Genomic DNA, 15,165 nt, shown 5'->3' on the forward strand with positions numbered 1-15,165 from the left:
CTGTGTGTACTTTGTGTGCTCTACTGATGTACTCACTCATGTGTGGCATGAAAAATGTAATCAGAGGAGTTGTGATTTGGCTAGGCCTCTCGTTACCGACTGTTTAGTCTCATTATATGTCTGGGATGAGGCTAGTAGTGAGAGGTGAGCAGATGTTGAGGTTCCAGACGTGCTGTTGATGGCGGTGTTCCCATTGTTATGGTTCTCTCTCTGCAGTGTCCTGTATTGTGTTGTACAGGTGCAGCACTGCAATAAGAATTTCCCCAAGGCTATAATAAAGTTGATCAAATCGGTCAACTTAGTCACAATCAACAATATGTTCTTGTAGAATAGTTTGTCAGTCAATGGTGTGCTGTGTGTGGGTCTGAAATCCTTCTCTTCCTATAGATTAATCCTGATTTCCGGGATGAGAGTTTGGATTCTAAAGCAGAGGTGAGTCAGGTCAGTGATACACTATTCATGTTTTCATAGTCCTGTCTGATGGACCTTAGTCTGGACCTCAGGTCCACTGATTTGAACATAATGGTATACGGTGCAATCGGAAAGTATTCAGACCCCTTGATCTTTTTTCACATTTTGTTACTTTACAGCCTTGCTCTAAAATTGATTCAATATGTTTTTTTTTCTACATACAGTACCCCATAATGACAAACTAAAAACAGGTTTTAGGAAATGTTGCAAATGTATTAAATATTTACATAAGTATTCAGACCCTTTGATATACTTGAAATTGATCTCAGGAGCATCCTGTTTCCATTGATCATCCTTGAGATGTTTCTTCAACTTCATTGGAGTCCACCTGTGGTAAATTCAACTGATTGGACATGATTTGTAATGACACCCTCCTGACAGCGCATGACAGAGCAAAAACCAAGCTATGAAGTCAAAGGAATTGTCTGTAGAGCTCCGTGACAGGATTGTGTTGAGGCACAGTTCTGGGGAAGAGTACCAAAACATGTCTGCAGCATTGAAGGTCCCCAAGAACACAGTGACCTCCATTATTCTTTAAATGGAAGAAGTTTGGAACCACCAAGACTCTTCCTAGAGATGGCCGCCCGGCCAAACTGAGCAATTGTGGGAGAAGGTCCTTTGACCAAGAACCCGATGGTCACTCTGACAGAGCTCCAGAAGGACAACCATCTCTGCAGCACTCCACCATTCAGGCCTTTATGAAGGAGTGCCCAGACGGAAGCCACTCCTCAGTAAAAGGCGCATGACAGCCTGCTTTGAGTTTACCAAAAGGCACCTAAAGGACTCTCAGACAATGAGAAACAAATGATCTGGTCTGATAAAACCAAGATTGAACTCTTTGGCCTGAATGCCAAGCGTCACGTCTGGATGAAAACAGGCACCGCTCATCACCTGGCCAATACCATCCCTACGGTGAAGCATGGTGGTCGCAGCATCAGGGGATGTTTTTTTCAGCGGCAGGGATTGGGAGACTTGTCAGGATCTTGGGAAAGATGAATGGAGCGAAGTACAGAAAGATCCTTGATGAAAACCTGCTCCATAGCGCTCTGGACCTCAGACTGAGAAAAAGGTTCACCTTCCAACAGGACAACAACCCTAAGCACACAGCCAAGACAACGCAGAAGTGGCTTCGGGACACGTCTCTGAATGTCCTTGAGTGACCTTGCCAGAGCCTGGACTTGAACCTGATCAAACATCTCTGTAGAGACCTGGAAATTGCTGTGCAGCAACACTCCCTGTCCAACCTGACAGAGCTTGAGAGGATCTGCAGAGAACAATGGGAGAAACTCCCCAAATACAGGTGTGCCAAGCTTGTAGCGTCATACCAAAGAAGACTCAAGGCTGTAATCGCTGCCAAAGGTGCTTCAACAAAGTACTGAGTAAATGGTCTGAATACCTGTTTTTGCTTTGTGATTATGGGCTATTGTGTGCAGATTTTTATCCAATGTTTTAGAATGTAATGTAATAAAATGCTAAAAGTGAAGGGTCTGAATACCTTCCGAATGCGCTGTATCTGAGTATTCTGCTATGTGTGATGTTTACTTAATGATAAATGAAGGTCATTCAATAGATTTGTTTGAGCAGTTGAACAACACATGACATTGGTCTCTCCTAGAAAATAGCATGCAATCCGTGATAAGATAATACAAACAGTACTGCATAAAGGGTAGATCAAAAGCTTAGGGACCTGTGAATCCTCTACAAACAGTGTGTTTCTGCTAAGAGAGCGACTTTGCGTGTGCGTTTCTCTCCAGTGGAAGAGTGATTTTTGCCTGTCAAACACTGGGCCACCTTGTTCTCTCACACCATCTCCAAGTCCTATTACACAATCCTCTCTCACACTCACCAGCAAGAACAGATGCTTCTGCTTGCATCCAAACTCTCTCCTCTCTAGACCTTTTCTCACTCACTTTCACATGCGCACACACACACACACACAGACACAATGTACCACATTTATTCCCAGACAGCTTTTTTCTGCACTTTTTGTCTGCACCTTCTGCATTGGTATTCTGCCTCTGCAAGCGGCAACACACACACACACACACACACACACACACACACACACACACACCCCATGTTGGCTCAGACACTCAGGGGGCTCCTTACATAACGTCTGGGTGTGAGGGTGCCCGGTGAGGGAGGGGAGACAGACGTGCTGTCTGCTCTGCTCTGCTGTTATATGCTGCTGGATGGAGTGAGTCACCAGAGGGAAGGAGAGGTGCGGAGGCACAGGGGCGGTTCAGTGGAGCTACTTCCCATTGACATGCGGAGCGCGCTGCAGCGGTTAACTCTCTTGTGCTGTCCTATTATCTGTCTGCAGCATCCACACAGTGCAGTCCAAACCTCATGCACTGTCTCATTGTTATTACATAAGCCGCCATTGTTTTTTTTCTTTCTACAGTGCTGTAGATCTGTGGCACAGGCCTGTTGATATTAGCATTGAGAATGCTAGTCGTAAGAACTTTGGTATCCACCTCCTTGTGTGTGTCTGTGCTATCTGTCTGTCTGCAGACAGAGATGGATACAGTGTACTCCCAGAGGAAGCGTCAGGCTGCAGAGAAGATAGCCTACACCCTGGTGTCTGTGCCCCATGGCAACGACATCGCCTCTCTGTTTGAGCTGGACGCCACCACGCTACAGAGGGCTGACTGTCTGGTGCCCAGGTCAGACTGACCCCTGAAACACACTTAAGATATCCAAAACTCTTAGAACACTTTTAAAGGACTCTTGGAAGAGATTTCAATTACAGCCTAATAAACTTTAAACACTATTTTGCTTTCCCAACAGGAACTCTTACGTACGGCTGAGGCACCTGTGTACCAACACCTGGGTGACTAGCACCAACTTTCCCATCGACACTGAGGAGGAGCGCCCCGTCATGCTCAAGGTCCCACATTACCCCCCCTGCTGTTTCAGTTCCACAATTTTTGCAGTTTTGTGCATCACAACTCACTTATCAAATGTAGTCACAACCCCCCCCCCCCCTTTCCCCATTGTGGGTAACTATTAGAAATCGTGCTTGTTGTGGAGTTTGGAAGGATTGTGGTTGAGGCTGATAATGAATGCACTCTACCCACAGATTGGCACTTGCCGTACGAAGGAGGACAAGGAGGCATTTGCCATTGTCTCTGTTCCCCTGTCTGAGGTCCGAGACCTGGACTTTGCTAACGATGCCAACAAGGTCCTGGAGTCGACCGTGAGGCAGCTGCAGTGTGGCAACATTGCTCAGAACGATAGGAGGTACAGAACAGTCTAGCTCTATATAGAATGCTGCTGAGAAAGATAGGAGGTACAGAACAGTCTAGCCCTGTATAGGGCTCTGCTCAGAACGATAGGAGGTACAGAACAGTCTAGCTCTATATAGAATGCTGCTGAGAACGATAGGAGGTACAGAACAGTCTAGCTCTATATAGGGCTCTGCTCAGAACGATAGGAGGTGCAGAACAGTCTAGCCCTGTATAGGGCTCTGCTCAGAACGATAGGAGGTACAGAACAGTCTAGCTCTATATAGGGCTCTGCTCAGAACGATAGGAGGTGCAGAACAGTCTAGCCCTGTATAGGGCTCTGCTCAGAACGATAGAAGGTACAGAACAGTCTAGCTCTATATAGAATGCTGCTGAGAACGATAGGAGGTACAGAACAGTCTAGCTCTGCTCAGAACGATAGGAGGTGCAGAACAGTCTAGCCCTATATAGGGCTCTGCTCAGAACGATAGGAGGTACAGAACAGTCTAGCTCTGCTGCAGAACAGGCCCTAGGGCTCTGCTCAGAACGATAGGAGGTGCAGAACAGTCTAGCTCTATATAGGGATCTGCTCACAACAATAGGAGGTGCAGAACAGTCTAGCCCTGTATAGGGCTCTGCTCAGAACGATAGGAGGTGCAGAACAGTCTAGCCCTGTATAGGGGCTCTCAGAACGATCAGAACGATAGGAGGTACAGAACAGTCTAGCCCTGTATAGGGCTCTGCTCAGAATGATAGGAGGTGCAGAACAGTCTAGCCCTGTATAGGGCTTTGCTCAGAACGATAGGAGGTACAGAACAGTCTAGCTCTATATATGATGCTGCTCACAACAATAGGAGGTGCAGAACAGTCTAGCTCTATATAGAATGCTGCTGAGAACGATAGGAGGTGCAGAACAGTCTAGCTCTATATAGGGCTCTGCTCAGAACGATAGGAGGTGCAGAACAGTCTAGCCCTGTATAGGGCTCTGCTCAGAACGATAGAAGGTACAGAACAGTCTAGCTCTATATATGATGCTGCTCACAACAATAGGAGGTGCAGAACAGTCTAGCTCTATATAGGGCTCTGCTCAGAACGATAGGAGGTGCAGAACAGTCTAGCCCTGTATAGGGCTCTGCTCAGAACGATAGAAGGTACAGAACAGTCTAGCCCTGTATAGGGCTCTGCTCAGAACGATAGGAGGTGCAGAACAGTCTAGCCCTGTATAGGGCTCTGCTCAGAACGATAGGAGGTACAGAACAGTCTAGCTCTATATATGATGCTGCTCACAACAATAGGAGGTGCAGAACAGTCTAGCTCTATATAGAATGCTGCTGAGAACGATAGGAGGTGCAGAACAGTCTAGCTCTATATAGGGCTCTGCTCAGAACGATAGGAGGTACAGAACAGTCTAGCTCTATATATAATGCTGCTCACAACAATAGAAGGTGCAGAACAGTCTAGCTCTATATAGGGCTCTGCTCACAACAATAGGAGGTGCAGAACAGTCTTGCCCTGTATAGGGCTCTGCTCAGAACGATAGAAGGTACAGAACAGTCTAGCTCTATATAGGATGCTGCTCACAACAATAGGAGGTGCAGAACAGTCTAGCTCTATATAGGGCTCTGCTCACAACAATAGGAGGGGCAGAACAGTCTAGCTCTATATAGGGCTCTGCTCACAACAATAGGAGGTGCAGACCAGTCTAGCTCTATATAGGATGCTGTGCTTCAGTGCATGTGTGTCCTAGAAGGCTACAATGCAGAGCCTGGTAAATAACTGGTTACATTTTTTTAGGGGCTACTTGTTTCCGAAAGTCCTCTCACTGAAGGCATATCTATAATCCGTATCTCCTTGTCCGTCCATCCGGATTGTATAATGGGTGAATATCTGTAAAGAAACCATCTGAGCCTAACTTTTCTCCAAACCGGCACCTATAACTCAGCTGTGGTAGACAGCTTGAAATACTCTCTTCCGCGAAGCCTGCCACTGTCTTCCCCAGCCAAGTTATACTGCAGGTGCCGGTTCTGAGAAAAGTTAGGCTCCACATTGTAGCCTTCTAGGACACCCATGATTGAATGTGGGTCATCCTATATAGAGCTAAGTACAGTCCTGCTGACACAACCAAGACTTCCTGGCTGTGTCTGAAAATGTTTCTAGCTGTCAAATCCTCGCTTCCTCTTTTATTGTTTACGCCAATCGCCTTAAAGCGCATTGGAGGTGAGGGACTTTGGATCATCTACTTCCTTTCTTTCAGTCAGAGCAGAATCTGAGTGACAGAATCTGAGAGTGAAGAAAATGCAGAATGAGAAAGCAAGGATTTGACTGCTAGCAACATTTTTAGACAGGGCAATGTAATTGAAAATAGCTCCTGAGGACAACACAACATGTGATAGGCCTTCAGTCAGTGTAGGAGGGACAGTATGCCCCCTAGTGACACATCCAAAAGGGTTACTTACGCTGTGTATTTGGATTACTAAGTATTCTTAACAAACCAATCAGGTTTATTAATTTCCTCATTCCCTGTGGCTGTTGTATGTCCGCCACAACCATGGCTCTCTGACAGACAAGGTGTTCTGTGTACTACTGTCACATCCACCAATGTTCTTCTCCTACTACCATAACATACTTTCAGACTAGAGGTCGACCGATTAATCAGAATGGATGATTAATTAGGGCCGATTTCAAGTTTTCACACACTAGATAAATACTTATTTTCCACCATAATTTGCAAATAAATGAATTAAAAATCCTACATTGTGATTTTCTGGATTTTTTTCTAATTTTGTTTGTCATAGTTGAAGTGTACCTATGATGAAAATTACAGGCCTATCATCTTTTTAAGTGGGAGAACTTGCACAATTGGTGGCTGACTAAATACTTTTTTCCCCCACTGTATATTAAGTTAAAATAACTGTTCATTCAGTATTGTTGTAATTGTCATTATTACAAATAAATAAATAAAAATCGGCCAATGTATCGGCTTTTTTGGTCCTCCAATAATCTCTATCGGCGTTGAAAAATCATAATCGGTCGACCTCTATTTCAGACTGCTGAAGCCAGTGTACCAATGCTCTTTTGCGGCCCGTGTTTCCCAGGTTTGTGACCAAGCTGTTGGAGGACCTGATCTTCTTTGTGTGCGAGGTCCCCAACAACGGTCAGGACGTACTGTCTGTGGTCATCTCCAACCCGAACAGAGAGAGGCAGAAACTAATGAGGGAACAGAACATTCTAGCCCAGGTCAGCTCAGTCATACTCTCTCTCACACACACACACACACACACACACACACACACACACACACACACACACATATACACACACTCCCAGAATATCACCTAAACATGTATCCTCTAGCTTTGGTCTTGCTTCTGCTTTGGTCAGGTTCTGTGTCGTTTGTCGTTGTCTTAACAAATATATTGGGTAATGATGACAGCGATGCATGCAGACCTTTATCGCTTTTTCTTCATTGACCGTTTCAGATTTACATCTTCAACAGCTGTTAAAGTTAACAACAACTGCATATTTCTTTTGACGTCACAGACATATAGGCTAGCGCAGAAGCAGACAGGCATGCATAGCTAGAGGAAGGTGAATTTCACTGTCTCTTCCCTCATGGTCATTACACTGTGACTTATGGGGTTTAGAGTGCAGGGAGTAAGCGGTCCATCTGATAGCAGAAATTCAAGGGAGCAATAACTCCAGTCCGTTATGCCAAAGGCCACGCTAATAGCATTGTTAGCGCTAATGATGCTGGCAGTGGTCATTATCGGGATTTGGAAGGATGCGGACAACATCAACAACATCAATGACATCTTCTTTGGCATCAGCAAGTTATCATGTCATAATCTTGTAACCTCTGAAATGTCTCTGTCTCCAGATTTTTGGTATTCTGAAGGCCCCGTTCACAGACCAGGGGGAGGGTCCCATGCTGAAGCTGGAGGACTTGGGGGACCAGCGCTACGCTCCCTTTAAGTACATGCTGCGGCTGTGCTACCGAGTGTTGCGCCACTCCCAACAGGACTACCGCAAGAACCAGGCTAGTAGTCCTCCCTACTGTAGTTGTCCTCAAAACCTACCTTACTTGGTCAATAACTTCAGTGACTATAGTACCATACTAGTATATTGATTTGTTTTAGCGTATCTCACATCTCATCATTAATTAATTCAGTAACATGAATGTGAGAGATGAAAATCCATTGTTGTGTTTTGGTTAATGTAGAGAGAGAATACCATATCTGTCATTTAGAGGATACCCATGAGAGTGAAGTCAAATTGTTGTGGTCTGAAGGGCTTTCCCATTCTAGCAGTTCCATTGCTATGCTCTTCGCTCTGCTATCCCTCTAGAACGTATGTTTGCCTGTGATGGTATCGATTGTTCTCATTCTGCCCTCCAGGAGTACATAGCCAAGAAGTTCTCCATCATGCAGTCTCAGATCGGTTATGAAATCCTGGCGGAGGACACCATCACTGCCCTGCTCCACAACAACCGCAAGCTGCTGGAGAAACACATCACAGCCAAGGAGATTGAGACCTTCGTCAATCTGCTGCGTCGCAATCGAGAGCCCAGGTCAGGGCAGAGGAGGGATGTACAATACATAACACACATTATAATATGCATATGACACACACACACATTTTATCCACAATGATCCCAATGTTTGAGTTAGATATACAAACTGGGGCTATAACGCACAATGTGCCAAAAAAATAAGTCTAATACTGTATGTTTGTGTTGCTTGTGGTTGTGAGATTTTTTAAAGCCGCTACTGGGTTCATAGTCTTTCAGCAGATTAAGTCCATTGAGTTTTGTTGTCCTCTGTCTTCCTATCAGGTTTCTGGACTACCTGTCAGACCTGTGCGTGTCCAATAAGACGGCCATCCCAGTGACACAGGAGCTCATCTGTAAATTCATTCTGAACCCCGCCAACGCTGAGATCCTCATCCAGACCAAGTGAGTCACGCACACATCCTGTGCTCTCTACCTAACACTGTAGTGCAGGTACAGTCGGTTTAGAATCAGCTTCTCAGATTGGGGGCTGTTACTTGTCTTTTTACCGTGCAATGGGGCAGCGCTGACATTGGGCTTGACTCTGTTGTACACTAATTCACATTCCATCATGCTGGTACATCTATATAAAAATACAGCTTGGATGAATATTAGTTAGCTGGTGTATGCAGAATTGTACACAGTTCAAATATACTACAGGATAGTAGTTGGCACTATGTGTCCGAATGCTCTTCTCCTCTGGCCATCTTCCACCCCTCTCCCCCCTTTCCCCCCCAGGCTCATCCCCAGCATGGAGACTACCTTGCAGTCGTCCATGCTGCAGGAGGACACCGAGGAGGACGAGGAGGTGTGGCTCTACTGGATTGACAGCCACAAGGAGCCACACGGCAAGTCCATCCGCCACCTGGCCCAGGATGCAAAGGGCAACCACAAGCTGGACAACGACGTCATCACCTACTACAGGTACTAGACAGCTACTGCAGCAGGGCGTTCTGGGAATCTTTATTAGACACTTAGTGCTGAAACATTGGTTCTCCAATTTATTTATGTATCAAGTATTCATGGTCCTTTAATCTACACTGTGTCAACCATTTGGGTGTTTTCAGCTCCTACTTTGTGAATAAATAAGGAATCCCACTTTTTTCTTTCCATTGATTGACACAAGTTTACTGTCAGGGTTCACCAACTGGCGAGCCCGGGTTTAATTAATTTGGCCTCCCACATTCTCTGAGAAAATAAAAATGTTTTAATTGTTGGACCAGCAAATCAGCTCCAAGTGATTTATATATATTTTTTTATTCCCACTCATAGTAGACAGATGTGATCGTAAAACAAATGTAAGCAAGGTTTGAAAGGATTGTTTTAGTCAAATATTATATCTGTTTCAGCTTTTTGTGAACAATTTGCAGACTACAAATTATTTGTGATTTATGTTCAGGCCACTTGACAATCCACTATAGAAAGAATAGGCCCGTTGCTGAATCTAGTTGATGATCCCTATACTACAGCATGGCATATTTCTATGGGGCTTTATGAGTGTGCAGGTGCTATTTCTTCTACATTTCTATGACACCCCTTCTCCATGTATTTCCTATCCATCTTCCCCATCCACCTTCCAGATACCAGCTCAACCTGTTTGCCAAGATGTGTCTGGACCGCCAGTACCTGGCCATCAACCAGGTGTCCAGCCAGCTACCCGTGGACCTGATCCTGCGCTGCATGTTTGACGAATGCCTGCCCTACAACCTGCGTGCCTCCTTCTGCCGCCTCATGCTGCACATGCACGTGGACCGCGAGCCCCAGGAGGCAGTGGTGGCCGTGCGCTACGCCCGCCTCTGGACCGAGATCCCCTCCAAGATCACCATCCACGAGTGAGTGTGTGGGGGGTGTGGAGGGGTGCTTTGATGTGTGGCTTTGGGATCTGAGGATTTGGCAATAACGGATCTGTAACTGGCACACCACCTGAAAGAAAATTACCTCTGGGTAGAGAATCATGGCAGGTGGATTGCATCGTCGGTTTGCTACATGTCTTTAATGCGTCTAGTTAGCGACAGCACTTTCTTTTCTCTACAGAATCATGGCAGTCATGTTCTAGGCTGAAGCTCTCTTTCACGGTTTTAAACAAGTTCATTTCTCTGTTCATTCGTTTCTCATGTAAAGATTGTGGAGTTTCTACGCTATACAGTAACTATACTCTATAACTGTCGCCCAAGGTATGAGTACGAGTTCACTGACACCTCCAGAGAGGAGATGAAGAGGAAGTTTGCCCCCACCATGGAGTTTGTAGAGGAATACCTCAAAGACGTGGTCAGCCAGCCCTTTCCCTTTGGAGACGAAGAGAAGAATGAACTGACTCTGGAGGTAAAATAAAGTACACAATTATTTGTGTGGATGGCCAGCAGGGTGCATGTGATTGGTTGTAATCCAAACTATGGATGTAAACATGTTTACTTTCTTTTTGTTGTATTTTCGCAAAGACACAATAATACAACTCTTAGAACAGTCAATCTCCCACCCCAACCAGTGGTGACCAAAGATGGTAATGGACATGATTACTTTCTGATGTTCAAGTTGTGTCTAACTCTGGCCTCTGTGGGGGGAAATCCACATCTCTCTCCTCTCCTGTCTTGTAGGTGGTGCACCTGGCCCGTAACCTGGTTTATTTTGGCTTCTACAGCTTCAGTGAGCTGCTGCGTCTCACACGCACACTGCTGGCCATCCTGGACTTTGTCCAGCACCCGCTTAACGACATGGCCGAGCTCAGCAAGAGCCCCGAGGCAGGTCAGTCACACAGAAAATGTATTAATTAAATAACGGATTAAAACATTTCATTAAATCACAATTTATTTATTAAGCATGCACATCTCATATTGAATAATGCAATATTACAATATTATTATTGTTATTATTATTTTTTTTTTTAACTAGGCAAGTCAGTTAAGAACAAATTCTTATTTTCAATGACGGCCTAGGAACAGTGGGTTAACCGCCTGTTCAGGGGCAGAACGACAGATTTGTACCTTGTCAGCTCGGGGGTTTGAACTTGCAACCTTCCGGTTACTAGTCCAACGCTCTAACCACTCGGCTATATATATATATATATATATATATATATATGCAACAATTTCAAAGATGTTACTGAGTTACAGTTCATAGAAGGACAGCAGTCAATTTAAATAAATTAATTCGGCTCTACTCTATAGATTTCACATGACTGGGCAGTGATGCAGCCATGAGTGGGCCTTGGAGGGCATACGCCCACTCACTTGGCAACCAGGCCCAGGCAATCAGAATGAGTTTCCCCCCACAAAAGGGCTTTATCACAGAAAAAATACTTCTCAGGGGATGTAAGCTTTTTTTGATTTTGGAAAATGTCAAATTATTTTGTTCTTTTTTTTCAGCTCATGGAACGGGACCAACACTGTTGCGTTAATATTTTTGTTCATTGTAGATGACAGTGTCCAGATCACAATCAGAAACAACTTTAAGAGACATGTGTTCTGATCCCCATCTCTTTGTTAAACCTACTGTTGTCTAAAGAGCTTGTATGTCCTGGATCGTGTTCATTAGGACATACAACAGAAAATGTTGCCATGTAGTCCCTGTCTTTTTCAGTCTGTCTCTCTGTCTTCTAGGGAATAACGTGTTTCGTACCATCCACGGTGTGGGAGAGATGATGACTCAGATGGTGCTGAGTCGAGGGCACGTTCAGCCTCACCACCTCCCGAACACGCCCCCGTCCCTTCAGGACAGAAAACAACCACTCTGTCTGACAGACAACGAGGATGTCATGGTCATGGACACCAAGCTCAAAATAATTGAGATTTTACAGGTGAGTGGAGCTCCACCATGTGGTCTGGAGGGCCAGTTACCTGTAGCTGTTGTGGCTTGAGGCTGGCTGTGGTCAAATCCTCTATCCTCTATATAATCCTCTATTGATTGTATACTTTTGGTACAATAATGTACTATAAACTGTGCCTTCCTTTTATTATACACATGCTAAAATGTTTTCTATTCTACCGGACCATTTACTTTGTACTTGTATTATTTCTTATTGTTGTTACATTGTTGAGAAGGAACCTGCAAGTAAGCATTTGGTTGGACGTTGTGTACCAGGGGTCGGCAACAGGCGAACCAAAACTGTCCCACAAGTGATTTATTTTGCCCCACAAGTTTTTAGTAAAAAGATCTCCAGGAAAAAAATCTCCAGGAATTCAGCTGCAAATTAGTTTAAATTAAGAAGTCTGATCCCAAGTATTTCCACAAATAAAAAAAGAGACGTGATCGTGACTCAGTACAATCAAAGTATGAAATTATTCTTTTCAAATACAATTTGTTATTGGGCTTAGTTGTGGTCAATTTGCAGTGTACAAATGATTATAATTTTGTTCCTGCCCCCGACCATCCGCTTTGACAAAAGTCATCCTGCGGCTGAATCTAGTTGCCTGTCTACCCCTGAAGTATATCATGTGTGGAAACGCAATAACAAACAGTTGGTAAACACTGTTCAAGGTCTCTGATTTCACTATTTTAGCTTTGTGTACATTTAGGTATTTAACATGGTGATCCTTTTATCTGCTTCCATCTTGTTCTCCCATCAGTTTATTCTGAGTGTGCGACTGGACTATAGGATCACCTACCTGTTGTCCATCTATAAGAAAGAATTTGGGGACAGTAATCTACCGGACAGCTCTATGTCATTGTCTGAATTTCCCTCCATGTCAGGTAAAGCTCTATCATTCCATAGGGACATCTTGGCCTGGTCCCAGATCTATTTGTACTGTCTTGCCAACTCCTATGCTCAAATTAGGACCAGGCTGGGGGAATCTTGAGTGTTTCAGTTAATATCTGAGGGGAATCCTTTTGGTTTGTTGATTGCTGTTGTAATCAATTGTTTGTGCTGTCACAGCCACCAATTACTTTTTGTAATTGGGCTTTCTATAATTGGGTTCAGTGATTCACAATATTTTTTTACAGTTTCAGATCCAGACATTGATGAGATTGCAGCCAAAGCAGAGACAATGTTTGCTGGAAGGTAAATCAACTGTGTGTGCCTGTATCTGTCTGTTGGACTACATACGTGTGTGTGTGTGAAGAAAAAGGGTGCACTATGGTTTTAGTTCAGAGAAAGGTGGTGTGTTTGTGTGCCTATATGTCTGTGTCCCCGTGTCTGTCTAGAACCCTGTGTATGCCTCCAGTTCAGAACATTGTGGTGTGTCTGTAACAAGAACTCCAAGGTAGCCTGCCTAAATGACTATTGCCTTGTTGCACTCGCATCTGTAATTATGAAGTGCTTTGGAAGGCTTCTCATAACACACATCAGTAACATTATCTCAGGCACCCTGGACTCACTCCAATTCGCATACCGTCCACAGATGACACAATCTCAATTGCATTTCACACTGCCCTCTCCCACCTGGACAGGAGGGGAAATAACTAGTGAGGATGTTGTTCATAGACTACAGGTCAGTGTCCAACACCATAGTCCCCTCCAAGCTCATCACCAAGCTGGAGACTCTGGGACTGAAACCCCCCCTCTGCAACTGGATCCTGGACTTCCTGACGGGATGGCCCCCGGTGGTAAGGGTAGGCAACAGCACCTCTGCTACGCTGACCCTCAACATGGGGGCCTCTCAGGGGTGTGTGTACTCCCTGTTCAACCATGACTGCGTGGCCACGCACGACTCCAACACCATCAAGTTTACTTACACTAACGGTGATGAGAATGCCTACAGGGAGAAGGTCAGAGATTTGGCCCGTGTGGTACCGGGACAACAATCTCTCCCTCAATGTCAGAAATACCAAGGAGCTGATCATGGACTACAAGAGAAAGAGGGGAGAGTACTTTCATCACACTCCCAGTGGGTCAGAAGTTTACATACACTCAATTAGTATTTGGTAGCATTGCCTTTAAATTGTTTAACTTGGGTCAAATGTTTCAGGTAGCCTTCCACAATCTTCCCAAAATAATTTGGGTGAATTTTGGCCCATTCCTGCTGACAGAGCTGGTGTAACTGAGTCAGGTTTGAAGGTCTCCTTGCTCGCACACGCTTTTTCAGTTCTGCCCACAATTTGTCTGTAGGATTGAGATCAGGACTTGTGATGGCCACTCCAATACCTTGACTTTGTTGTCCTTAAGCAATTTTGCCACAACTTTGGAAGTTTGCTTGCGGCCATTGTCCATTTGGAAGACCCATTTGCGACCAAGCTTTAACTTCCTGACTGATGTCTTGAGACGTTGCTTCAATATATCCACATAATTTTCCTTTGTCATGCTGCCATCTATTTTGTGAAGTGCACCAGTCCCTCCTGCAACAAAGCACCCCCACAACATGATGCTGCCACCCCGTGCTTCATGTTTGGGATGATGTTCATCGGCTTGCAGGCCTTCCCCCTTTTCCTCCAAACATAACGATGGTCATTATGGCCAAACAGTTCTATTTTTGTTTCATCAGACTAGAGGACATTTCTCCATAAAGTACCTTCTTTGTCCCCGTGTGCAGTTGCAAACCGTAGTCTGGCTTTTTTTATGGCGGTTTTGGAACAGTGGCTTCTTCCTTGCTGAGCGGCCTTTCAGGTTATGTCGATATAGGACTTGTTTTATTGTGGATATAGTTTTGTACCTGTTTCCTCCAGCATCTTCACAAGGTCCTTTGCTGTTGTTCTGGGATTGATTTGCACTTTTCGCACCAAAGTACGTTCATCTCTAGGAGACAGAACTCATCTCCTTCCTGAGCGGTATAATGGCTGCGTGGTCCCATGGTGTTTATACTTGAGTACTATTGTTTGTACAGATGAACGTGGTACCTTCAGGCATTTGGAAATTGCTCCCAATGATGAACCAGACTTGTGGAGGTCTACAATTTTTGGCAGATTTCTTTTTATTTTCCCATGATGTCAAGCAAAGAGGCACTGAGTTTGAAGGTAGGCCTTGAAATACATCCACAGGTAGACCTCCAA

General features: G+C 44.8%; 1 protein-coding gene across 5 annotated transcripts in view; it reads left to right on the top strand.

Moving 5' to 3' along the window:
- LOC135524242 (inositol 1,4,5-trisphosphate receptor type 2-like) overlaps positions 1-15,165 on the top strand; it is a 170,454-nt gene that overhangs the window by 40,511 nt on the left and 114,778 nt on the right. For 3 of the 5 annotated variants that reach the window (XR_010452921.1, XM_064951604.1, XM_064951607.1), the window contains exons 10-24: positions 388-441; positions 2,986-3,137; positions 3,262-3,361; positions 3,554-3,714; positions 6,794-6,935; positions 7,576-7,734; positions 8,093-8,265; positions 8,530-8,649; positions 8,983-9,168; positions 9,825-10,076; positions 10,419-10,566; positions 10,839-10,986; positions 11,841-12,037; positions 12,807-12,930; positions 13,183-13,240. Coding sequence is in view for 4 of the 5 variants with exons in the window: in XM_064951604.1 (XP_064807676.1) it covers positions 388-441; positions 2,986-3,137; positions 3,262-3,361; positions 3,554-3,714; positions 6,794-6,935; positions 7,576-7,734; positions 8,093-8,265; positions 8,530-8,649; positions 8,983-9,168; positions 9,825-10,076; positions 10,419-10,566; positions 10,839-10,986; positions 11,841-12,037; positions 12,807-12,930; positions 13,183-13,240 (2,174 nt within the window). In the remaining variant the exon portion in view is untranslated. The remainder of the gene's footprint in view (positions 1-387; positions 442-2,985; positions 3,138-3,261; positions 3,362-3,553; positions 3,715-6,793; positions 6,936-7,575; positions 7,735-8,092; positions 8,266-8,529; positions 8,650-8,982; positions 9,169-9,824; positions 10,077-10,418; positions 10,567-10,838; positions 10,987-11,840; positions 12,038-12,806; positions 12,931-13,182; positions 13,241-15,165) is intronic. The other 2 variants (XM_064951605.1, XM_064951606.1) reach the window with 2 other exon arrangements.

This window comes from Oncorhynchus masou, chromosome 31 (genome assembly GCF_036934945.1).
Source record: "Oncorhynchus masou masou isolate Uvic2021 chromosome 31, UVic_Omas_1.1, whole genome shotgun sequence".
NCBI lineage: Eukaryota > Metazoa > Chordata > Actinopteri > Salmoniformes > Salmonidae > Oncorhynchus > Oncorhynchus masou.